The sequence below is a fragment of the Adiantum capillus-veneris genome, chromosome 1 (assembly GCF_014529385.1).
Source record: "Adiantum capillus-veneris isolate H3 chromosome 1, ASM1452938v2, whole genome shotgun sequence".
Classification (NCBI taxonomy): Eukaryota; Viridiplantae; Streptophyta; class Polypodiopsida; order Polypodiales; family Pteridaceae; genus Adiantum; species Adiantum capillus-veneris.
Window position 1 is genome coordinate 171812702 of NC_140931.1, and position 27074 is coordinate 171839775.

The following is a 27074-nucleotide window of genomic DNA, read 5'->3' on the forward strand; positions in this document are numbered from 1 at the left end:
ATCTATCCTTTCTTATGTGGCTAGAGGTGTTTCCCATGTGGTGGAGCAATCTAGGCTCTCACCCTAACAATCTTCCCCTTGAGAGGCTATGGTTTCCCCCCCCTTGAACTTGATTTCATTGACTTCTCCACTTGAGATCATATTATCCATACAGAGTTTTTGGTTTACTCCAAACCGTGAATTTAGGTTTTCTCACAACAAGGGTTTTAGTTGTACCCATAACCTGGTGCCTCTAACGAGCTACCATCATAGACAGAGTTTTTAGTTTACTCCCCAACTTTGGGTTTATAAAGTTTACCCAATTACCTTTATCATTCATAGGCCCGGTCTTACCGCTTATAGAGGCAGTGTCTAAAGCCTTTACAAAACATGGGAGATGGCAATGAATATCTCATGTTGTTGTCTTTGTCGTTGTTCTCATGTAGTGATGTCATTCTTCTTCATCGGTCCCGCTTGTTGAGGATGCAGTCTCTATGGCGAATGGAGTAAAATACACATACATTTCATGTGTAGTGCTCATGTACGTGCTCATGATTATGGGCGGTCTTATCGTATACATGAGGTATAGGCAGTGTCTATATAGCCCTTGTGAGTTTTACAAGAGGAGGTTACAATAATATGACAAATGTGAAGTAACTCAAGGCATAATGCAAAGCACCTCTTCATAATGGTGAAAAGCACTTGGAAGTTTGAATATCTTCTTGCAGATTCGTGCCTTGGCTTTGTAAGTTCCAAAGGCTTTGGATGCACTCATTTATTTGGTGCAGGAAATTTTATGCTGCACGAAGGACTTCTAAATAGGGCCAATGCTTTTGAGTTGAAAAGTGGCAGCGGGAAAGGCTACTAAGAGCAAGGACTTTGACCAAGTTCAGAGCCTCATATGGGCCAATGGATTGCAAGACCACAGGATGTGAGCTAATGTGGATTTTTTAACACAACAAAATGTTGTCATTAGGGCATACAAGGTGCTACTTGACAAGTTGCAAAACGAACAAATGATGCGCAACAAGCAGTTGGGTTAAACTTTGTTGATTGAGGTAGCACAAAAAGAACCGCCCGCTTCTAATGCACATGGGTGATGTGAGGGCCAGCAAATGATAGTATTATATAGCACTAGGAAATGTGTCGTGATCTGATAGAGTGTGTCGTAATCTGATAGAGTTCGTTGGACCCAACATTCGAATTAATTCCACCTTTGAAAGCATGCACGTCCACCCACCAGGCGCTAGGAGATGGGCATGTGGGCCCTCTAGAGGCTCTTTCTCTCTTTGACCTTAGATTCCCCTAAAAAAGGGCTTTTCCACGTGGTTTGAAGGCAGAAAAAGGGGGTTTTGTTTTCTTTTTTCTTGCTTTATCAAAAAAACTTTGAGCATTGAATGCTCCGAAGCTCACACACACACACACACACACACACACACACATACTTCTATGTCTGCTATAGAAAATCACACACACACACATACTTCTATGTCTGCTATAGAAAATCACAGATTAAATAATAAAATTGCCAAGTTAATTAAGTATGTTAATGTTATCAATTTTAGTGATCTAGGGCACAAATGAAAGCTCTTGACGAGTTCTTCTTCCACACGTGCTTAATGCAAAGAGACTATGTGCACACTAAAAGTAATTAAAGAGCTACTGAAGTAAAATCCAAAAGTGAAGCAACTTATTGAAAGTTGAAAACACATGAACTTTGAAAGCTCAATAATTCGAATGCCCAAGTGACATGCAATTTGGTTGCTTGAGGGCTCTATGGAGCGGTGTCATGAAGCACACAACACACACATAAGTTGAAAAATGCAATGTGGCCTACCACGAGAGTTATGGTAATCCAAAGTAGGCTGAAAATGATCGCAAAATGCACACGAATTAAAAAATCTCTCTCTCTCTCTCTCTCTCTCTCTCTCTCTCTCTCTCTCTCTCTCACACACACACACACACACACACACACACACAATTATTAGAATATCACTAATCAAAAGCTCACTATGCAAGAAGGATAGTGGCTCATTGGTATTGCCAAGAACATGCTCATGCTTGATTAGCGATGCTAGTGATTAGGGAGGGGGAGAGAGGGAGAAATTAGTTAACTCAAAAAAAGTTAAGCGACTTATTGAAAGCTGAAAGCACATGGACTTTGAAAGCTCAATAGAATGCCCAAGTGACATGTGATTTGGGTGCTTCAGGGCTCTATGGAACGGAGTCTTCATATGAAGCACACACTACACACATAAGTTTCAAAAGGCAATGAGGCCTACCACGAGAGTTATGGAAATCCAAAGTAGGCTCAAAATGATCGCAAAATGCACACGAATTAAAAAATTTCACACACAAAAACAATTATTAGAATGCCACTGACCAAAGCTCACTATTCAAGAACGATAGTGGCTCATTGGTATTGCCAAGAACGTGCCCATGCTTGATTAGCAATGCTAGTGATTAGGGAGGGGGAGATAGGGAGAATAAAGTAAAGCCTTGGTGCAAAGCATCGTCTCTAATACCACTTGATGGGTTAGTCAATGTGGAAGTGCACTCCCTAATTGCCAATGGTAAATGTGGGCTATGGTGGATGGAGCCTTAGCTTCACCATGGTGTTAGGGTTAGGGTTAGAGTGATTAGGATTAGGATTTAAGCTATGGTAATAGCATACCATAAACCTATAGTGTAGACACAATGAAGTAAACTCAAAGTGCAATTGCTTTATAGAGAGAATCCTCATAAATAGGCTTAGTGCTTGACCTCCATTGGCTACAAGGGTTGCATCCTCTTTTCATTGGACCATGTCATCATCTATCCTTTTTTATATGGCTAGAGGCGTTTCCCATGTGGTGAAGCAATCTAGGCTCTCACCCTAACAATCCTCCCCTAGAGAGGCTATGATTGCCTCCCCCTTGAACTTGATTTCATTGACTCCTCCCCTTGAGATCATATCATGCATACAGGGTTTTTGGTTTACTCCAAACCGTGAGTTCTCACAACCCAAGGATTTAGGTGTACCCATAACCTGGTGCTTCTAACAAGCTACCATCATAGACAGAGTTTTTAGTTTACTCCCCAACTTTGGATTTGTAATGGAATTGGCAATTAACTTTTAGAGTAGCGAAAATTAGAGTAACCAAGGAAGCTAGGGGCTTTCTTAGGTGAAGTGCAAAGTGCAAGAGCTCCCTCTCCTTCTCCAAGCAAAAAGGAGATAGGTTGAGAGCCTACACCAACACTCTTGCCTAGCCAATCACAAGCAAGAGATAAATCAAGTAACAAGGGTAGCCTTGGGACAAGTGTCCCCCTTTGAGAGAGAGGACTTGATAAATGTTAAAACAATTAATTAAATCTTCTGATTTATCATTGGACCACTTGGGTGGCCAACCAATAGGCTTCATGCGCACCATGAGGGCAACACGAGGAGGAATTTGACAAGTGTCCCTTTTTCTTTCTTTGTATCAAGCATGCCTTGTGTGAGTGTGTGTGTTCTCTCTCATCCCCCCTCTTTTAGGGCTTGTCCCCTCCTTGTAGGGATTAGATTCGACTTTTGTGCCACCTCAACCTTGGGCCTAGTTCTCACCACAAGCTTGGTCCTTAAGCCCCTCAAGCTTGGGTTGGATTCTCACCTCAAGTACAGCCCTAGCATCTCAAGCATCTCAATCATCAAGCACCTCAAGTATCTCAGCCATCAAGCACCTCAAGCACCTTATTCATCAAGCACGACAAGCACCTTAAGCTTGGGTTGGGTTCCCACCTCAAGCTCAACCCTAGCTTACCTAAGGTCAAAAGACTTTTACACTTATTGGAGGTCTTCAATGAAGCTAACCCTAAGGTCTTATGCTCCATTGGTTAGCCTTGCTCTTTGATAGACCATCTCTCATTTGGGCCCCTTTACCATTGGCCCCGTGTTGAGATAGATCTATAAGCACATGTCTATATCTTAACCCTTGTTCCTGTTTATTCTTCCAAATTAAATGATCAGTTTAATATGAGAAAATCATTTGGGTTGGTTAGATATTAGATTTTATGATATTACCTCTCTCTTGAAATCATAGTTATCTTCGACTATGGGGTAGAAGAGATAAAGCCTTAGTCATTAGTCAATCTTACTTAGCGGGTAGAGGATCCCTTTTTACCTTACGACATCTTTCCAAGATGGATGACCAATCCATTTGGTGCTTGGGAGACATAGCTGCCGCAAGCATGTCTGCTCTTTAGTCCATTTCATTCTCCCAAAATAGATTGACAAATTCTACTTGGTGTTTAAGAGACGTTGTCATCACAAACATGATTCTAAGCATGCATACTATTTAAATTTGTGCGCAGTTAAAAAGAGAACCAGTCTTATAAGACAAAAACATGGGTCATTTAAAAGAAATTTGTACATTTGCTTACTCTACTGTAACATTGTAAGCATTGACAAGGTTCATATTATTTTTAAGCTGTATTCCTTGCATCCATCTAGCATCTTCAAAAGGATAATTCTTGAACTTAATAAGATACCTTTGGATAATCCTACCATGTTGTAGTACCTTGTCTTCATGCCAAAGGATAGCTTCGGGTTGTAGCACCTCTTCTTGATCTTCAACTTTGGGAGGATCTTCAATAATTGGTTCACTTGGTGGATCTCCTTTGTAGGGCTTGAGTAGGCTCACATGAAAAGCATTGTGTATGAGCCAATGGTTGGGCAACTTGAGTTGGTAAGCTATCTCATTGATGGGCTTCAAGATTTGGAAAGGACCATAGTATCTTTTTGCTAGCTTAGCATAATACTTTTGATGGCCTATAGGATTTTTGCCCATCGTTTGTCTCAATCTAGCCTTAAGAAACTTAAGTAAAACCCAATAATTTTCTTTGAACGTTAAGGCCCTTCTGTGTTTGTTAGCAGCAGCTTTTTTCCTTTGTTGAGAGATGGATATAGCCTCCTTAATCTTTTGAAAATATTCTTGTAGGTCGCGGCTATACTCCTCGACAACGAAGATCTTCCCATGTACTTTGAGTAGCAAGGGACTTTTAGGTCTTCCCTCAATGATCTCAAAGGGTGTTTTTCTCGTAGAAGTATGTACAACATTGCAGGCATACTCTACAAGAGGTAAGTACTTTTCCCATTGTGAGCGTTGATCTACTTCGGTAACATAGGTCTTGAGTAGACTGAGTATCATAAGATTGGCTATGTCACTTTGGCTATCCGTTTGTGGGTGATAGGCCAAAGAGAAATTCAATCTTGTTCCTAGATTTTCAAAGAGACCTTTCCAAAAATTACTGATCATTCTAGTATCTCTATCTGACATGATGGATGTTGGTAATCTATGGTGTTTGAAAATCTGAGATATGAAGAGAGTTGCCATTTGGTGTGCCTTAATAGTCTTTTTGACAGGAATAAAGTGTGCTTGCTTACTAAACATGTCGACTATTGTCCATATTCCCATATTCCCATGGATAGACTTGGGCAATCCAAAGATGAAATCCATGGATATACTCTCCCATGGTGAATTTGGGATAGGCAATGGCTGGAGTAATCTAGGTTGCTTTCCTCTATCATACTTGGTCTTTTGGCATACTACACATTTTGAAACATACTCTTGTATGTCAACTTTCATGGTAGGCCAATAAAAATACGTCTCTACTCCTCAAAAGTAGGTTGAATACCTCAATGCCCCACATAGGGAGGAGCATGGGATTCATGCATAACTTTCTCACGAAGGAAATGGGTAACACATAGCTTATTGCCGTGGAGAATATAACCATCCTGCAAGGTGAATGGTTCCTCTTTCATCCCCAAAGCAAGGGCTGACATTATGTCTCTAAAGTCAGGGTCAGTAGCATACTCATCTATCATACAGGATAGATCATTGTGAGTAGCTATAGACACCGCATTAACTTCTTGTCGTCTTGAAAGTGCATCGACCACTTGATTGTCGTTGCCAACAATGTGAGCAATATGGAAATTAAATTGCAAAGGAAAATTTTCCCACCTTATTTGTTTGTTTGTCGAAAAGCTTTGTTTTCGTCATGAAATACTTAAAACTCTGGTGGTCGGTTCGTAGAATAAATGGAGTGCCCAATAAATACTGCTTCCATGTGTCTAGGGCATGCAAAATAGCTAAAATCTCTTTCTCATAAATGCCCGAGACTCGTTCATTGGTATTCAGCCTTCAGCTCTCATATGCCATGGCATGCCCTTCTTGAAGAAAAACTGCTCCAAGGCAATCACCACAACCATCACATTGGACCTCAAATGGCTTTGAGAGATCTGGAACCATGAGGAGTGGTTGAGAGGTAAGCTTTTCTTTGAGCTTATCAAAAGCATTTTGCTCCTTAGCAGTCCATACATGCTTAAGGTTCTTCTTAGCTAAGTCATGTAGTGGTCCTGCTATTAGAAAGAATTTTGCTATGAAGCGTGTATACGCACATACCAATAAAGATTCTTAGCTCATGTAGATTCCTTGGATTAGGCCATGCTTTTATTACCTCTAAATTTAAAGGATCCATACGGATACCATCTTCAAAGATAATATGATCTAGGTATTGAATCTCTTGAAGGAAAAATTCGCTTTTCTTTTGGTTGAGAGAAAACTTGTTCTCCCTCAATGCTTGAAAAATCACTTGGAGATGTTGCTTATGTTCCTCCAAAGACTTGGAGTAGATGATGATACATCAAAGAACACTCCAGTGAATTTGCGATAAGGTCTAAAAATTTTCTCCATTACATGATTGAATGTAGCTAGTCCATTAGTCAAGCCAAAAGGCATGACTAGATATTCATAAAGACCAAATGTTGTGCGCAATGCGGTCTTTCGGATGTCTTCATCCACTATCCTTATTTGATGATAGCCACCTTTATGGTCAATCTTACTGAAGTAGGTAGAGCCTTGTAGCTTATCAAACAGATCTTCTACCCGAGGCATGAGAAATTTGTTTTTGATAGTGATATAGTTTAGTGCTCGATAGTCCACACACATACGGTATGGACCATCTTTCTTTTGAACTAAAAGGACAGGAGAACAAAATGGAGAGGAACTAGGCCTCACCATCCCTTTGTCTACCAATTCCTATACTTGCCTCATGATCTCCTCTTGTTGAGCTTGTGAGACTTGATAAGGAGTCTTGTTAGGCGGTGAGCTTCCTGGAAGGATCTCAATGCAATGGTCATCATCCCCTCGTTTTGGAGGTAAGTCCATAGGGATATCATCGATGAACACATCTTGGAATCCTTTTAGAAAATTAGACAAGTCTAACTCTTCTTGATTTCTACCATTTACATTTGATGAAACATTAGGATCTTTTAGAGACTCTTTGACAAAAATCATGTACGCAAAAACTGAGCTCTTCATTGATTTATCAAAAGCAGGAGGATTTACAGGTGGAATAGTGCGACCACACTCACTAGCATCTATATACATGTTCTTTCCCCTGTAGGTGAAGTAGATTCTCCTTTCAAGGAACTTCATATTGACAGCCATGCAATCAAACCATGGCACCCCTAGGATAGCATCCTCATGTTGGAGAGGAGAGATGAAAAAGTCTTCTTTGTTGACATAGCTTTGGATATGAAGCCTCAACTTCCCAATCAAGGGAGTAACGGAGGCTTGTTGTCCCTTGAAAGTTGTGTCAGCCATTATCATATCTCCCATCTCGAAAGCTTGAATGCCCAACTTGGTGGCCAACTCCGTTGATATGAAGTTGTGAGTAGATCCAGGGTCAAACAAGATGAAAGCATCATGCTCTCTTATGTTTCCCCAAGCATAGGAAAGTGATGAACTTTTGCAATGAACATCCTCTTTTGGAGCTTCAATGGTGGAAGCCCTAGGAGTCTCATTGTGAGCATTCTTCTTGGGGCAAGAACAATAGCCATGTCCTTGCTCCCCACACTTGAAACACTTACGGTCCTTGCGAAAAGCTTCAAGCCTTTCAGGAGAGAGTTTGTTTTTGCCTTTATAAACTCCCTTTTCCTTGGACCAATCGTTGTTGTTGTTGTTGGAAGTGCTTTGGGAAGAATTTTGAGCATTGGTTTTCCCCTTTGCATCATTTTTGTCTTTGTTTTCCATGGGCTTGACATTCCGTCTAGCCCCTTGATGGAAATTGATGCTTGAAGCAACCATGGTGTGATGGATGACTTCGGTGATAGAACCAAGCATTTGAGAGTTGATGTATTCGGCCATCTCTGCAGGTAATCCCGCACAAAATTGTTTCTTTTTCTCGACAAAGTCTATCTTTTAAAAGACAATAGCCTTGAGATGTAAATCCCAAAACTTGTCTACATACTTGTGGATAGACTCATTGAGAGAGAAGCTTCAAGTTGCACCATTTGGTAAGCACTTTGTCCTTTGCATCGCTTGCAAGGAATTGCTTTATGATGGAAACTCATAGAGTTTTCCATGTCTTTGGGGCTTCGTTGTTGCCATGAAGGCTAGCCCACCATTGCCGAGCTGATTTTTGGAATTCAAAGGCCACATCAAATTGCTGGATGACGGCAAACACTTTGTCAGAAGCACCAAAGGTGCCATCATAGGTGAGAAAAGAGATACTCTTTCCTCCCTCTTTGAACTTCTTTAATTTTTGTGACCTTTGCCATGCAGGGTATGATTTGCGATGTCCTCCCCTCCTGTATTCTCTAGGAGAATAGACATAGCTTTCATTAGAAGAGGAGGAGGCGAAGAAGAAGGAGAAGAGGGTGACCTCTTTCTTGACCTTTCCTTCCTTTGTTTCCTCTTGGAATAACAAGGAGAAGGACTATGTGTTGATCTTTTCCTCTTGGGAGGAGTGGGCAATCGTCTAGACCGCGGTCTTCATGGAGCCACATCTTTAGAGGAACTTAAAGCTTCATTTCTTTCTTGCTCTTTGGATTCCTCCTCTCGTATGGTCTTCTTTTGGGGGTCTCTTCAAGAGGCCTCCTAAGCTCTCTCCTCTTGAAGAGGAAGGGAAATCCCATAAGCGCGAAGTTGTTGAGTAACTTCGGCTTGCAAAGCAGGGTTGCCCATAGCTTGCTGCAACCTAGTTATGAGATAATTCACAAACATGGAAGAATCTTCATTAGCACCTTCATGTCAGCCTTGTTAACAAAATTTGTGTACGAACTTAGTGTATGCTTTGGCAATTCAAAACCTTAGTTGCCACTCCTCTTAGCCTTTGAAAATTGGCTCTTAAGTATCTACACCCACGGGTCGAACTGGTTAATTATAGAGAGTAGTGGAGTAGGTCTAACATAGCAGAGTTGCCGAGGCCTAGCTCCTTTCGGACTTATTATGGCTCAATAATGGTAAAGCCGTAGGCAAGTCTAAAAGAACTCCATTATTAAGTCCAAAGCTCCTGAGGTGTGCACCATATCCGACATAGTGGACTCAACAAAACTGATAATAGATCCTAGATCCACTCACCCTAATATAATTAACAAAACCAACCATTTATAGGCTACTTAAGAACCTCTCTTCTTAAAAGAAAGAAAAGAGAAACCAAATGCTCTGATACCAATGTAATGGAATTGGCCTATTAAACTTGAGAGTAGTGAAAATTAGAAAGAGTACTTTTGTGAAATTACTTTGTGAGCATAGCGGCTGAACATAATTGATGGTAGCAACATAACCATAGCATTTCATTAACTTGGCATGAACAATACTTTTGCAAAAGAGAGAATTTAGAGAATATGAAAACAATTGAGGACCGGATTTATGTGGAGCCAGTCCCCCTTCCAATAGGCATTTGTATTATGATTTCTCCCATCAAGAGAGACTTGTTACAATACAGTCTATGTGTTCCTTGTGACCTAGGTGATACAATGAAGATGGAAATCTTCATGCATCACGAGCATGAGAAGATGGCAAGCTTAAGCATCCATAGCCAAGAGTGTTGGTGTAGGCTCTCAACCTATCTCCTTTTTGCTTGGAGAAGGAGAGGGAGCTCTTGCACTTTGCACTTCACCTAAGAAAGCCCCTAGCTTCCTTGGTTGCCCCCCCCCCCCCCCCCCCCCCCCCCCCCTCCTTTAGCTCATGATTGAAGCTCATTGGACCCCTCCAGGCCTAGCCAATGACAAGCAGGAGGTAAATCAAGTAACAAGGGTAGCCTTGGGACAAGTGTCCCCCTTTCCCCTTTGAGAGATAGGACTTGATAAATGTATAAATAATTAATTAAATCTTCTAATTTATCATTGGACCCCTTGGGTGGCCAACCAATAGGCTTGAAGCACACCATGAGGGAAACATGAGGAGGAACTTGACAAGTGTCCCTTTTTCTTTCTTTGTACCAAGCATGCCTTGTGTGTGTGTGTGTGTGTGTGTGTGTGTGTGTTCTCTCTCATTCCCCCTCTTGTAGGGCTCGCCCCCTCCTTGTAGGGATTAGATTTGACATTTGTGCCACCTCAAGCCCCTCAACCTTGGGCCTAGTACACCACAAGCTTGGCCCTTAAGCTCCTCAATCTTGGACTGAGTTCTCACCTCAAGTATAGCCCTAGCACCTCAAGCATCTCAATCATCAAGCACCTCAAGCATCTCAAGCATCTCAGTCATCAAGCACCTCAAGCACCTTATTCATCAAGCACCTCAAGCACCTTAAGCTTGGGCCGGGTTCCCACCTCAAGCTCAACCCTAGCTTACCTAAGGTCAAAAGACTTTTGCACTAATTATTGGAGGTCTTCAATGAAGATAACCCTAAGGTCTTATGCTCCATTGGTTAGCCTTGCTCTTTGATAGACCATCTCTCATTTGGGCCCCTTTACCATTGGCCCAGTGTTGAGGAAGATCTATAAGCAGATGTCTATATCTTAACCCTTCTTCCCGTTTATTCTCCCACATTATCTGATCACTTTAATATGAGAAAATCATTTGGGTTGGTTAGATGTTAGATTTTATGACAAGGTTTATAAGGTTTACCCAATTACCTTTATCATTCATAGGCCCGGTCTTATCTCTTATAGAGGTAGTGTCTAAAGCCTTTACAAAACTTGGGAGAGAGCAATGAATATGGCATGTCATTGTCTTTATCGTTGTTTTCATGCAGTCATGTCCTTCTTCTTCATCAGTCTGGCTTGTTGAGGATGCATTCTCTATAATGGGGAATGGAGTAAAATACACATATATTTCATGTGTAGTGCTCGTGTGTGTGCTCATGATTATGGGTGGTCTTACCGTATACATGATGTATAAGCAGTGTCTATCCCTTTTGAGTTTTACAAGAGTAGGTTACAATAATGTAACGAATGTGAAGTAACTCTTTGCTGAATGCAAAGCACCTCTTCACAATGGTCAAAAGCACTTGGAACTTTGAATATCTTCTTGAAAATTTGTGCCTTGGCTTTGTAAGTTCCAAAGGCTTTAGATGCACTCATTTATTCGGAGTAGAAAAATTTATGCTGCAAGAAGGACTTCTAAATAGAGCCAATGCTTTTGAGTTTGACAGTGCAGCAAGAAAGGCTACTAAAGGCTAGGACTTTGGCCAAGTCCAGAGCCTCATATGGGCCAATGGATTGCAAGACCACTGGATGTGAGCTAATGTGAATTTTTGAACACAAGAGAATGTTGTTCTTAGGGCATACAATGTGCTACTCAACAAGTTGCAAAACGAACAAATGATGCGCAACAAGCAGTTGGGTTGACCTTCGCTGATTGAGCTAGCACAGAAAGAACCGCCCACTTCTAGTGTAGATGGGTGATGTGATGGCCAACAGATGATAGCACCGGCAAATGTGTCATACTCTGATGAAGTTGGTCGGACACGACACTGGAAATAATTCCGCCTTTGAAAGAATGCACGTCCACCCAAGGGGTGATGGTAGGAGATGGGCACGTGGGCCCTCTCTCTTTCTCTCTTTGACCTTAGATTTTGTAAGCATGGGCTATGGTGGATGAAGCCTTAGCTTCACCATGGTGTTAGGGTTAGGTTAGGGTTAGGGATAGGGATATTAGGATTAGGGTTTATGCTATGGCAATAGCAAGAGCATAAACCTATAGTGTAGACACAATGAAGTGAACTCAAATTGCAATTGATTCATAGAGAGAATCCTCTTAAATAGCCTTAGGCCATGTCATCATCTTTTCATTGGACCATGTCATCATCTATCGTTTCTTATGTGGTGAGAGGTGTTTCCCATGTAGCGGAGCAATCTAGGCTCTCACCCAAATCCTCCCCTTGAGAGGCTATGATTGCCTCCCCCTCGAACTTGATTTCATAGACTCCTCCCCTTGACATCATATCATGCATATAGAGTTTTTGGTTTACTCCAAACCGTGAGTTTTAGGTTTTCTCACAACCCACAGTTTTAGGTAACCCATAACGTGGTGCTTCTAACGAGCTACCATCATAGACGGAGTTTTTAGTTTACTCCCCAACTTTGGGTTTATAAGGTTTACCCAATTACCTTTATCATTCATAGGCCCGGTCTTACCACTTATAGAGGCAATGTCTAAAGCCTTTACAAAACATGGGAGAGGGCAATGAATATGTCATGTCGTTGTTTTCATGTAGTCATGTCCTTCTTCTTCATCGATCCGGCTTGTTGAGGATGCAGACTCTATGGAGAATGGAGTAAAATACACATATATTTCACGTGTAGTGCTCGTGTGTGCTCTCATGATTATGGGTGGTCTTACCATATACATGACGTATAGACAGTGTCTATCCCTTGTGAGTTTTATGAGAGGAGGTTACAATAAAATGGTGAATGTGAAGTAACTCTTCGATGAATGCAAAGCATCTCTTCACAATGGTCGAAAGTACTTGGAAGTTTGAATATCTTCTTGCACATTTTCACCTTGGCTTTGTAAGTTCCAAAGGCTTTGGATGCACTCATTGATTCGGTGTAGAAAACTTTATGCTGCAAGAAGGACTTTTAAATAGGGCCAATGCTTTTGAGTTCGAAAGTGGCAGTAAGAAAGGCTTCTAAGGGCAAGGACTTTGGCCAAGTTCAGAGCCTTAGATGGGCCAATGGATTGCAAGACTGCTGGATGTGAGCTAATGTGGATTTTTGAACACAGCAAAATGTTGTCATTAGGGAATACAAGGCGCTACTCGGCAAGTTGCAAAATGAACAAATGATGTGCAACAAGGAGTTGGGTTGACCTTCGTGATTGAGCCAACAAAAAAAGAACCGCTCGCTTCCATTGCAGATGGGTTATGTGAGGGCCAGCAGATGATAATGTCGTATCACACTGGCAAATGTGTCGTGCTCTGATGGAGTCAGTCCGACACTGGAATTAAATTCACCTTTGAAATCATGCACGTCTGCCCAAGGGGCGCTAGGAGATGGGCAAGTGGGGCTTCTCTCTTTCTCTCTTTGACCTTAGATTCCCCTAAAAAACGGCTTTTCCACGTGGTTTGAAGGCAGAAAAAGGGGGTTTTGTTTTCTTTTTTCCTGCTTTATTTTAAAAAAAAACTTTGAGCATTGAATGCTCCGAAGCTCACACACACACACACACACACACACACTTCTATGTATGCTGTAGAAAAGCAGAGATTAAACAATAAAATTGCCAAGTTAATTGAGGATGCTAATGCTTATCAATTTTAGTGATCTAGGGCTCAAATGAAAGCTCTTGACAAGTGCTTCTTCCACACATGCTCAATGCAAAGAGATTATGTGCACACTAAAAGTAATTAGAGAGCTAATGAAGTCAAAATCCAAAAGTTAAGCAACTTAGTGAAAGCTGAAAACAAATGGATACAAGTGTTAACAAGATGGCGAGGTCAAATCCATGCCATATGAACAATTGTTCAATATCACGATACTAAACTGTTATACATAGTAGGTGATTTTAACCTTGGAAGTTGGTTATACAAGCTCTTACAAGATCCCTTATGAATTTTGAAGCTTTTTGGACCTTTGGATGTCAAGTTAGGCCAAATTTTGACTGTGAGACAATTAAAATTCCTAACTTCTTGAGTTCAATAAAATTTTACGGTCCAAACTTGATGGAAATGGCTATCATGGTGTATATCTATTGTAGAACCCACAAGTGATAACTTCTTCCAATTTTGATTCCAATGTCCAATATGCAATGCTAAACTTTTTCTATATGTTTGGACAACTTCCCTACCACTCGTATTTTAGCACATAGAACAAGCATAATCAAAAAGGTTTGGAAGTTAAAAGTTGCCCCTTTGTAGAAAATTTGTCCCCTTGACTTTAAAATGCTAGTTTTTGCACTTGGATGATCATCCTAAGTTGAGATTTAGCATGCACTGTATCTCTTTTTGCTTGATCTAGGCATGAAACATCAAGTTCCTTGTAATGGTTATACAACTATGGTTGTCAGAGTATATCGTGGTCGTTGATGGGAAAATCCAAACTCTAAAAGTAGCCTTCGTAACCATAGTGACTCACATGTAGCACTACAAAGAGCCCTGTACTTTGCCTCTGTGGGGGCAGATAAGGCAACTGTCTCAGTTGTTTCTTATAGCTCCTAAGCCAAAAGAAAAGATGTAACTTGCAGTCGATTTTTGTCTATCTCGATCTCCACCCCAATAATGATTTTTCTTGACTTTTAGATCTCACTGGTATCAAAAAAATTATAATATAACAAGTTGGACCAGGATTTATCGTGATACCAGTCTATCATGTCATTTGAGACAATTGTTAATTTGCTTTGGCTCCTTGTATCTTTTGAAGCACATAGATACCCTTGAAGTTGAATGTGGAGTTGTGGACTTGAAGGTCTTTGATTTGCACTTTTTGTCCACCACTTGGATTTATGATCCCAATTTTCTCCATGAATTTTTTCTGGTAGGTGCTAGTTGTAGCTACTGGGCTAGGAATTCCCAACTTATGTACATGATTTGGTCCCTGTGGGATACTTTGACTCTTCAATGCATATTTTTTTATCTTTATTGACCAATTGCTTCTACAAGCCCTCGATGCTAATTTGACTTTGCAACCAGCTTCCCCATGGTCTCTAGAACCTATGTTGTGACTTTGGTCCAATATTTTTTGCCTTAGAAGTGGTATACAACATGTCCAAAGCTATTGGTGAAGTCTGGTTTGAATTCTAAATCATCAAGCACTTGGGTACTTATCATGATGTCCATGATTGCATGTGCTAAAGTGACTTTTGTCACCTTGATTTTGTCCTACACTATGCTCTGAACCCATGGTTCAAATTTGGTTGGATATGGTTCACAAATTTGCCCCCTACGATCATTTTTCCAATTAAAAGTTTTGAAATTTTTTTGCCTATCCTATCTCAAAAGTTGATAGCATGCTACCTATCCCAAACTATAGGATTTTCATGCCATCCATAGGTATAACCCTTGTGATTCTATAGGGTTCGCCACTAGACATTTGTCTTGTTTTTTGTGATGCTTTCATGCATGGTCATTGGAATAGGTGCATCAATAAACCACATGTTCCAGATTGGAAATACCACGTTTTGTAACCTTTGCCAGACATTAGCCCTATCTCAAATGATGAAGAAGGTTTACATGAATCCCTGTACATCATGCTGTGTTAAGCGATGCACTTCAAGTTGGTGACAGTTTTCTTGTGCATCCGGATTCTGCAACTAATACGGAAGCAGTCAAGTTCTATCTTGTCAAGTGTGTTTGAGAGAAGCAAGAGGCTCAAGACAATTACGTCCATGAATGGAAAATGACATTCCCAAAGGTTCTTATGTCATCAAGGGATTGTGTTACAAGCAAAGAAATGCATATTCTTTCAATATTCTTACAATTATGCTTCATGTTCATGTACTCTCTCATCTTGTGTGTTGTATAAAGATATCCATGAAGCACATTTTAAAAAGGGCTATCTACTAGCTTCTCTTTCTCATTCTCCTTCTTAATAAGCATAGACAATTGGCAGAAGTATATCGGAGCATGTGCTAGGTGGAACACAATTTGGTGGTTATATACACGTGTATGTTAATTAGCTTACATATATGTTAGCTAGCATACATGTGTTTGCTAAATAAATTACCGAGTAAGAATAAAGTGGCTAGACTAACATAGACTTATACACTTACTAGCATATACGGGTATGTTAACCAGCACTCAAATTATGCTAACTGACATGAAATTGTATGCTTATTATCATACATGTGTGTGCTAGTTAACATGCATTAATATGTTGACTAGCACATATGTAAGTGTCTAGCTATACTATAAACTTGTTTTCCATGCACATAAAGAAATAATGAGTATTATATAAGTATTGATTCTAAGCTTTAGTGAACTTTTGTATACTTGTACACTAGTTAGCATATAAGTGTGTGCTAACTAACATAGACTTGTTTGCTTACTAGCATATATGTGTATGTTAACTAGCATACAGGTTTATGCTAGCTAACATAAAATTGTATGTTAATTAATTAGCATACACTTGTGTGCTAGTTATTATACATTAATATGCTAACTAGCACACACATAAATGTTTGGATATACTAAAAACTAGCACCTTAATATTAGCATGGACCAATATATGTGCTAGTGTGAGTGAGTGGCACCGATTAATCCTATACTAATAAGATAAGCCTACACTACAACGCTAGGCACACAAACAAGGCATGCTCTATAGAGACCTACAAAAGTCAAAACAACATAACTTACAAAACAATACATTGGAAACTTATCCAATTTCAAGACACTAGTCATTTGCGCACTTTGCAAATTGTGTACCTGTATTATAGAACCACATGTATATAGAGTAAGTCGCATGCTTAACAAAAAGTACATGGCCTTTAAAGGCCGGGCAAGAGGGGATACTAAGCATATCCAAATGGCACATGGCCTTTAAAGGCTATGCAAGAGGGTATACAAAGGTACTTGTTTAAGTTCTAGTTACAAACCAAAACACTGAGAGGCTCTCAATATCCAAGGGGGTCTAGATCATGAGTAGTCAAAGCTAGGCACACAAACAAGATGCTCTGTAGAGACCTACAAAAGTCAAAACAACAGTTAGGTTGGATTACAAAACAATACACTGGAACTTATCCAATTTCAAGACACTAATCATTTGCGCACTTTGCAAATTGTGTACTTATATTATAGAAACACATGTATATAGAGTAAGTCGTATGCTTAACAAAAAGTACATGGCCTGTAAAGGCCGGGCGAGAGGAGATACTAAGCATATCCAAAAGTACATGGCCTTTAAAGGCTAGGCAAGAGGGTATACAAAGGTACCTGTTTAAGTCATAGTTACAAACCAAAACACTGAGAGGCTCTCAGTATTCAAGGGGGTATGGATCATGAGTAGTCAAAGCTATCAATAAAAAAGTAAACACGAAGTCCCTAAAGAGCTTGTACGTGAAATGTAGTCTCATAACATATTGATCACAACATACGCCCAACGTGGTTGTGGCAAGGACTAGAATATGAAACTACTAGTACAAAAAGTATAATTTGTGTTTTTCTTTTTCTTTCGTAGCTCCTCAAAGGTGATATTTTCTTCTGTACAAACTTCAAGAGTGACAATACTCAAAAGGTTAAATCCCTTCCTTGATTGAGAAATTGCATGCATGCTTTACAAAAAGAAAGAGGTTTTCATTTCCAAAAAGTATTGCACAAAATCTGTTTAGGAAAAGCAATTTATCCATAGTACCCTATTTACAATGTACACATTATCTACTATTATTGTTATTTATACATTTACACCAATTCACGCATTAATTAGGTCAAGCAAGGAAGAATAGAAATGAAGAAAGGCGCGGCCGTATTTGCCAATCTCTATCTACTGCTTGTACATACTATTTGAGTTGTGATTGTGTGTTGTGATGCTCTTCAAACATCAAGTAGTGTTTGAATATCTAAACTCTTGCAAGTTGAATATTGTACATGTTTAACCATCGAGCTATGATACAATGGGCATATATACAAGCCGAGAAGGAAAAACCTCATGGCAAGTCGATAGGAACAAGAACAAGAGACCTCAAGATTCTACGTGACAAGTCTTGAACTCTAGGACTTACGATTCAAGAGGAAACTAGGATGACCAATCCATCACATTTGGGTGGGTGATAGAAAGGTTATTCCAAATGTGTGTGTGTGTGTATGTGTGTGTGTTTGTTTTATATTATTATTATTAGCTATTTAAGAACAAATAAAAGCACCAAGTTCAAATCCTTGTCTAACATACTGAGCTGGATACATGATCATACCACTGCTATGCCTTGTTTCCCATGCATTCAACTATAAATGTACTTTTCATGTCCACAAAAATATTGAGAAACATCGATAGAGTTTTCATTGAAAACGCTGATGCAAATCGAGCGCCATCGGGATAGTCAATATCTCCTAGACTAATTTTCTGGGTACCAGTAGCAAGGTCATCTCCTCTCATTAAAGACTTCCCGATCTCTATGTAGGTACTTTGGATCAGTACATACAGAAATGCTTGTGATTCTCTCGCATTGCTTCTTTCAAGGTCCCGAATTTGGAGAAAAACCACAATTGTGAGAGAGAGAGAGAGAGAGAGAGAGAGAGAGAGAGAGAGAGCAGCAGCAGCAGCAATACAACTAGGCCTTAGGCTTGATGCTTTATATGTCGTGGAAAAGTTGCTTCATAGGTCAAAGAAAAGTATTTCGACATGACAGATATAAAATTTGAAGACTTCCACAAGATGACTTGCCACGAATACGCAAAGCAGTTTATTGTTTGTGTCTAAAGATTTGAGGTTTGCTTGTTAAGTTACAAAAAATGACTTTGAGCAAGTCTGCTTCCTGCATATTACTGGCTATTTAAACAAAGGTAACCATGCAAAAGAAACCAGGAATGAAGGAGCGTGACCTGTGTGTCAAAATTCTTGCTGAGGGAGCAGATAAATTTACCAAGCAAAGGCTCAAACAGCCTCTAAAGCTTTCTTGGGCTTCTGTGCTAGAAGCTGCATGATCCTTGGCTGGTCAAGGGAGGGTGTATGTACAAAGCTTCATCTGGTGGGTGATTGTAGGCGGTGCGCGTTATCTAAAACGCCATCAATAAATTGATATACAGCACGAATAAATATACAAGGAATCGAGAGTCACTATAATACAGCTCCACCAAGGACTTGAATTTGGGAGGAACAAGGTGCTAGAAGCGGCGCACGACATATGCTAGAAGCAAAGTGTATCCCCTTCCTGGATCCAATTCACGAAGTGTTCAGAGAGCAGACAATCTTGTTTTTCTCTCTCTTGCAATCTGTTAGATTTTGTATTTGGCAATACATATGAAAAGTCCTGGACAAATTATCAGTGCGATTAGTGGAAAATCTAAAAAATGCATCAAACCAAGCGATTAAGTATGACTATGAGGGTTTCTGATGTTTGGCAACACTCCTAGAGTGAAGATATAGTTCAGGTAAAGTGAATTCCCTTACACGCACACACACACACGGACGCATGAACATAGAAAATACCCCACTGGGAAACACACACACACGAGCGCGAGCGCGTGCGCGCGCACGCACACACGTGCACGTAGAAAAGATCCCACAATCAAAGAGAAAGAATTATTTACTTTGAAATATTCGTCAGACTCGAATCTGTTGTCTGGCTCTGTATCGGGGTTGGTTTTCATGGTCAAAAACATCCTGTGAGGAGAAGAGCTTTTTATTTTTTGTTGTCCAGTACATTCGACTGTAGTTTAATTTGATGGCCATACCTGTCTTGCACATCTTCTGAGGAATTGCCCGACGAGGATAGCCAATCAGCATCAGCAGAACCTTGAGAAGAGTCTGTGCTTTTGTAGATTGAACTGGCCATCACTTCAGAGATCACGCAATCATTTGGAAGACACTTCTTCAATTCAGCTTCACTGATGGTTGAACCTCTCCTCCTTACTTTGGGGAAAGAAATAGAGGGCCCTTGGACAGGAATAGAGTTCACTTCAGAAGCTATTTGTGAGGAAGTCATACTAGCTTCATTCTGCTCTCCAAGGTCTCCAGTAGAATGGGACCTTTTAAAAGACAGCCTGTAGCAAAGGATCTCTCTCTCTCTCTCTCTCTCTCTCTCTCTCTCTCTCTCTCTGTGTGTGTGTGTGTGTGTGTGTGTGTGTGTGTGAGAGAGAGAGAGAGAGAGAGAGAAGTCTGCCACTAGTTGGCTCTGATGGCTCACATTTAGTGTAATTTGCTTTAGTCTTTTGTGTTTTCTATATTGGACATTTGGATAATAATATGATGATGTAACTTTCTAGTGTCATGGGTCTTTTAGGCGGCTCCTTTCATTTATCTCTCTCCATTTTGTAGACATTGGGTAAGGTTATCTCGAGGAGGGAGAAGGACACCTCCCTTGGGGACCTAGGGCCGCATTTCCTTCCAACTTCTAGCCTAGGAATCTCCATAGGAGTCTTACATGCTTCAAGAAATGAAGAAACTTCAAGCAGAAATGCCAGCCATGAAGCAAGAGATGATCAAAAAAGAAAGGCTAATTCTAGAATTGCAAGCACATGTGCAAGTTATCAAGACCGAGCAGCTGTGCTTTGAGAACATCAATGTGCGATAGGTAGTTATCATTCATTTCCTCTGCAATGTCTTCCCTATCCTAGCCTATGGTCTCCGCAGCGTGCCAATCCTTGCTTCATTCTTAATGCTCTCCACTCTATGCATCTCTTTAACCATTGATATGATTTCATTCACAAAATGCTGTGAGCTCTGGAATGGTGTCTTCTCCCATTTGTAGACCATGGATACGCAGCCTCCATCATAGTAAAAGGTACACAAGCAAAGGTCTCGTCCATGGATAGATTTTATAAAGTAGCAGTAATCATTGCAATGAACAAAGGTATTGATAGCAGATGAGCTAACACAACTACAGCTGAAGAAAAGAGCAAGGCTAAAGTGAAAGAAGCACAGAAAAATGGCGTGGTCAGCCTGCAGAGGAGAACTTCATACCTCACTCCCCACCGTATGTATTGAAACCCCATTGTAACTGTACCTCTTAGGAGTTTTAAGAGGTTTTTCAGAAGCATTGTGTTGTTTTTTATGCCTTGTTGGGTATAATCCTAACTTCTGAATACTCTGTGTGTATCACCTCTAAGCTAAAGGAAGCTCCATGAAGTCACACATGATGTAGATGGAAAAAAGGGTACCTCACTCGAGCTGTTCAAAACTTGTATCTTTTTGTATTTCTATGAATGAAAATATTCGCGGTGTGTTGACTCTCCCTTTGCCTTGGTTTACCCAGCTACCAGCTATCCACCAGTCTCTCTCTACTAATTTGAGGGGTAGCTATGGAGCTTGAGCTGCATGCTCTCCAACCTCCATAGCGCTCTGAATTCCATTAACTGGTATCAAAGTTGGGCCTATCTTCTACTTTCTTTCCAAATCTAATCTTATCTAATAGCTATCAATACTAAAAGCAAGAAGTGGAATCTGGTCATTTCATCAGCTAGTTATTCTTCACTAGCAGATGACTGCAGCAAGGTAGCTTTAGAATTCATAGTCAAAGATAGTGCAAATAAACCAGAAAACGAGCGTTCATATTTGTATGTGCTTAAGCCACAAAACCTATAAGAAATTACTACACAAATTGATAATCGTTTTCATCCAATCAATCGGCAAGGCTAAAACACCCTGGGCCTCAACAACGCAGCACAACCAACGTACGTGCAAGATCCGTCAGATTTGCAATTCAAGCACCAAAGAGATTGAAGCAAACAGCAACGCACATATTGGCACACTTGCTATTTCATAAGTGTCACGATTGTGACTTGTTACACTCTTCTTGATTCATTACAGATGCAGATGCGAAGTGTGACTAACCCAGGAGGACTCCTGTTCTCGAATGGTCACACCCCTTCGCCCAAAAGACATACCTCTTCGCCAAAAGCCACACTCCTTCGACCACTGGTCACACCCCTTCACCTTACGGATACGACTCTTCACCCAATGGTTGCAGCTCTTCGCCGAAGGGATGTGTCTTTTCACCTAAAGTCATGTCTCTTCACTGATGACTATTCAATTCCTATAAAAGGAACCCTTGTATCACACTTTCAATCAATCAAACATAGAGTCTTCTAAGTCTTGTTCTAAGTTCAATTTCAGTTTCTTAAGTTTTAATCACGAGTTTAAGTACTTAATTAAGGATTAACACCTAGAATCCTTACAGTGGTATCAGAGCAAATTTTTTCCCGGGACCTGAAGGTTGTGAGCCTCTCACCCTCGCCGCTACTCCCCCCCCCCCCCCCGCCTTCCCGGAGTTGTATGGAAGCAGAAAGATGGACAAGACCCACATCAACATGAGGTAATCCTTTCTTCTACACTTACATAAAGATAAGCAGAAGATGGTAGACAAAGTAGGTGTTGCGCCATACCGGTTGCACTTCGAGACTCTTCGCGTGGACAGGAAGAGTTGTACCCTTTCCCTCTTGCACAAGTGACGCAAGCCGGTGCTTCCAGGCTATCCCTTCACCAAGCTACTCGCAGCAGGCAGTAGACGTTGGCAGCGCAGGGAACCGGTTGCACTTCGAGACTCTGACGCAAGCCGGTGCTTCCAGGCTATCCCTTCACCGGTTGCGGCATACCGGTTGCACTTCGAGACTCTTCGCGTGGACAGGAAGAGTTGTACCCTTTCCCTCTTGCACAAGTGACGCAAGCCGGTGCTTCCAGGCTATCCCTTCACCAAGCTACTCGCAGCAGGCAGTAGACGCTGGCAGCGCAGTCTGTTTTCGAATATAGGCAGCAGCGTTCGGATTTATTCAAACAACGCAACGTTTCGTTTATTTTACCAGCACTAGCTTAAATTAGGCCACCCTTTTAATTCAAGGGGTTTTTGGCCGGCCGCCCAACCAAAGTTTCAAGTGGGCACCCTTTGGGAATAATTAACAACAGGGCCACCTAACGGCAGCCAGCAAAAATGAAAAACCAGCGCCAGCGTCAGCGTGCAGAAAATTTGTCGCTCCCTCGTCTGCTAATCGTCCGCGTTGCCAATTTTGGCCATCGCCGAGTGCGCACGCGGGCTTGTTCACAGTCATGGCAGACGATGCCCTCGACGTTCCAGTCAACTTTCTCTCGTACATAGACGAGGTTCCCGAAGATATATTGCCAGAAAATCCTCCTCAAGCTCCCGAAGTGATTATTATACCAGATACCCCCGAACCGGAACCCGCATTCGAACCGGAAGTAATTCTCATTTCGGATTCCCCATCTCTAGAACCCGTTCCAGTTCCAGAGGAAATACAGGTTCCCGACTTCATTCCGGCACCCGAGCCTGCTCTTGTTCCTGCACCACAGCCAGCAGTGTTGCCACAAAATTACCTGGTTTATGTCACTCATCAGCATGCCTCGCGCTCACAGGGCTGGGTGGTGTGGCATATCATAGTTAAGTGCGAGCCTCTTCATTTGCCACACTACGAGCACATACTAGGCCGGTATCCCCACTTGGCCTATTCTCTGACGGAGTGTCGTGTGGATTCAGTAAACGACATCGTCTGCCAGCAGCCTTTAGTTCGGATTCACAGCGAGTTACAGCTTCCGGACTACACGCCTTTGACGCCAGACAACACACCTCCTATCGACGAGGTGGAAGATATCGATGATTCGGATCTTGGACCAGATTTCTTAGAGGAGTGGGACACAACATCAGCAGCTTCACCCTTTTACGGCAACCACACCTCTCCAGCCTCTCCCAGATATTCCCTCTGAGCTGTCAGAATGTCAGAGACACGCAGTGCTGCACCCGACGATCCGATAGCCATCCTCAGAAAACAGATGTCCGTCCTCCAGGAGGCCCTTTCCATCGGTCTTGCATCGATGACCGCACGTTTGGATGTCTTACAGGCCTTTTCTTCTTCGAGGACGCAGCCAGCTACACATTCAGTTTCTTCGGTAGCAGAGTCAGTTCCTAAGCAAGTCGAAGCTCCGGAACCAGAGGTAGACAATCCTGAATTAAAATATCTTTTTAAGATAATAAACACAGCACAAAAAAAGAAAATTGATGCAAAGTTGCCCGAGCCATACAACGGTCGCCGCAATCAACGCGTGCTGGACCATTGGCTTTTCAAAATGGAGGTTTACTTTTCAAATATTGATCTCATTGAAAGCAAGAAAGTTGCTTTGGCCAGCTCTCTACTAAAGGATACTGCATTCCTTTGGTGGCGACGCCGCATTAAAGATGGGAAAATCACCGCTACTTGAGACAAATTCCGGCACGTTCTTTGCAAGGCTTTTGAGCCTGCAAATGCCGATTTTCACGCCCTGTCTTCTCTCCGCCACCTGAGCCAAACTGGTTCCTTGGCCACGTACATCTCAGAGTTTCAGAAATTAACTCTTGAGATAGAGACTCTCAGTCCTTCCGACAAACTCCACAGTTTTGTTGACGGACTTCAGCCTTCCCTGCGAGATGATGTCCATAAATTTAACCCTGCCACACTGGATGCTGCAATCGCTTATGTCGAGCATCTTGGTGATAATCGGCGCCCACTCAAAAGTTTCCTTCCTGGTGATCGAGTTTCCAATTCTGCAAGCTCTTCACAACGTAATTACCAAGGACAAGGTGGTCAGAATCAATGTTCTTTCTCAGGAGCTCACTCTTCGAGACAATACTCTGCTGGACAAACTTCTTTTCGACCCCAATCTTCTGGACAAGCAGCCACTTCCAAAGCCTCCTCTTCTGCAAATAATCAGAATCGACGAAACAATCGTCCCAATCATAGAAGGAATGGTCGTCGTGATTTTCGGCCGAATACGTCCTCTGGACAGCAAGCCTCTTCATCAGCTCCTTCAACCTCCAACTCCAACCGTACAAGATTATGTACAATTTGTCATGGAGATCACAGGTGGTATGAATGCCCCAAGAAGCCAAACCCTTCAAATCCTCGCCAGAATTCTCACATGGAGACCACAATTTCAGAACCTATCCACAGCCAACCTCCTGTCCCAGACAAAGGCAAACAAGCAGCACGTTGTGTTCGAGTTTCCAAGGTTGTAAGTGCCTTAATGATGAATGCTCGGAATCACGTCACTGCTCCAATGGATCTTTCGAATCAGGTTCTTAGCTTCCTTGGCTTTGTTGGCAAGCAGCCAATCAATGTTCTTGTGGATAGTGGGTGTTCTACTAATTTCGTCAGCACATCTTTGATTACTAAGTTGCGCCTTCAAACTCAACCCAGTGAGGCAGCTTACCAAGTAGAACTTGCGGATGGTTCCTTCCCCGGGTGCAACAAAAGGATTGAAAAGCTCGATTTTCAGATTCAGGATTACCAGGATCAGCTTGGTTTTTCAGTTATGCCCATGTCACATTACGACTTGATCCTTGGCCAATCTTGGTTATTTCAATATGATCCAATAATCAGTTTCAGAGATCACTCAATTCGGCTCTTTCACAAGCAACAGGAAATAGAGCTTCGTAGTCTTTTCAGTACCAAACCCATTATATTGGTTTCTGCTTTACAAGTCAAACGGCTGGTTCGAAAACGTGATTGTGCTACTGCCTTAATCATGTTAAGAGATGTTAAACCCGGTGCAGAAGAAGCAAAAGTTAAATCCTCCTCAAACAATGCCTATTTGCAGCCACCCTTCTCTCAACCACATCTAGACTTGTTTCCCGACGAGCTACCAACAACTTTGCCTCCTCGGCGTCCCGTGGATCATCCCATTGATTTGATCCTCGGCCAACCTCCACCAATTCGAGCCCCTTATTGAGTTTCATACTCAGAATCTCAAGAGATACAACGGCAGCTAAAAGATTTGTTGGATAAAGTTCATATTCACCCAAGCAAAAGTCCCTTTGGAGCTCCTGTTCTATTGGTCAAAAAGAAAGATGGATCTATGCGTCTTTGCATCGACTATCGTGCTTTGAATAAGTTAACGATCAAAAACAAGTTTCCCCTGCCTCGCATTGATGAGTTATTTGATCAGTTACTACTCCAAAATTGATCTAAAATCAGGGTATCACCAAATTCGCATTCGCATTGGTGATGAGTACAAGACAGCTTTTCGCATAAAGTATGGTCACTATCAATTTCTGGTATTACCATTTGGGTTAACCAATGCCCCAGCCTCTTTCATGACGCTGATGAACGAAATCTTCGGACCTTACTTGGACAAGTTCGTCATCATGTATTTGGATGACATTTTAGTTTTCAGTCGAACGATGGCTGATCACAAGGAACATTTGAAGCTTGTCTTCCAAGTTTTGCGAATCAATGTGCTATACATCAATAAGAAGAAAAGTGATTTCTTCAAAATCAGGTGGAATACCTTGGTCACATTATTTCTGCCAGTGGCGTTGCAGTCGATCCCAAGAAAATACAGGTCATAGTGGATTGGCCTTTACCGCTCACCATCTCAGATGTGCGCTCTTTTTTGGGACTTGCAAACTTCTATCATACCAAGGTCCACAAATTCTCCGACATTCCAGCTCCTTTGACTGAGCTTACCAAGCAGGATAAACTTCAATGGACTGAAGAAGCAGAACAGTCGTTCAAAGCCCTTAAACACGCCTTGACGACAACTCCAGTTTTGGCTATTGCAGATCCCACTCAACCTTTTCAGGTCATGACCAATGCGTCAGATCATGCTTCTGGAGGTGTTCTTATGCAGAATGAGCGTGTCATTGCTTTTGACAGCCGCAAATTTTCAGCCATACAAATGAGATACCCAATTTATGACAAGGAATTCTTAGCCATTGTTCATGCTTACCGCACTTGGAAACACTATCTTCTTGGCGCAGATTCCGTGGTGCAGACAGATCATCAGTCATTGGCATACATTTTTACTCAAGCTGTGATGAATCCTCGTCAAGGACGATGGGTTGAGTTCTTGGAGAATTTTCATATGATTATTCAATACGTGCCAGGCCTTGCAAATGCAGTTGCAGATGCCTTAAGCCGCCTTCCTCGAGCCATCAACTTTGCCATTTTCGGTGTGCATATGGAAATACCTGCTTGTTTCAAGCATGAGTATTTGACAGATCGAGATTTTGGGGATGCATTTCAAGCTCTTAAATCCTCTACTCTGACTCCTGCAGAGATGAATATGTTTGCAGCTTGCACCATTGTCAATGACTTGCTGTATTACATTGATCGCATTTGTGTTCCACACAATGCACCATTGCGGAAAATTTTGATCCAAGAACATCATGAAGTCCCTTTTGCTGCTCATCCAGGCATCAACAAGACATACAGATTGTTATCTGCAACATATTTTTGGCCACAAATGCAGCAAGATGTTATCAAGTTTGTCAAAACTTGTCATTCCT

The 27074-nt window shown here is 41.5% G+C and overlaps 1 protein-coding gene across 3 annotated transcripts in view; it reads right to left on the reverse strand.

Moving 5' to 3' along the window:
• Window positions 1-18535: 18535 nt before the first annotated feature.
• The window catches only part of LOC147466016 (phosphoinositide phosphatase SAC2-like), a 105999-nt gene continuing 97460 nt past the window's right edge, over window positions 18536-27074 (reverse strand). For 2 of the 3 annotated variants that reach the window (XM_086523399.1, XM_086523408.1), the window contains exons 13-15: window positions 19540-19848; window positions 19396-19468; window positions 18536-19115 (exon numbers count right to left, since the gene is read on the reverse strand). In XM_086523399.1, coding sequence (XP_086379525.1) covers window positions 18993-19115; window positions 19396-19468; window positions 19540-19848 — 505 coding nt within the window. In that variant the 3' untranslated portion in view covers window positions 18536-18992. The remainder of the gene's footprint in view (window positions 19116-19395; window positions 19469-19539; window positions 19849-27074) is intronic. The other variant, XM_086523417.1, reaches the window with a different exon arrangement.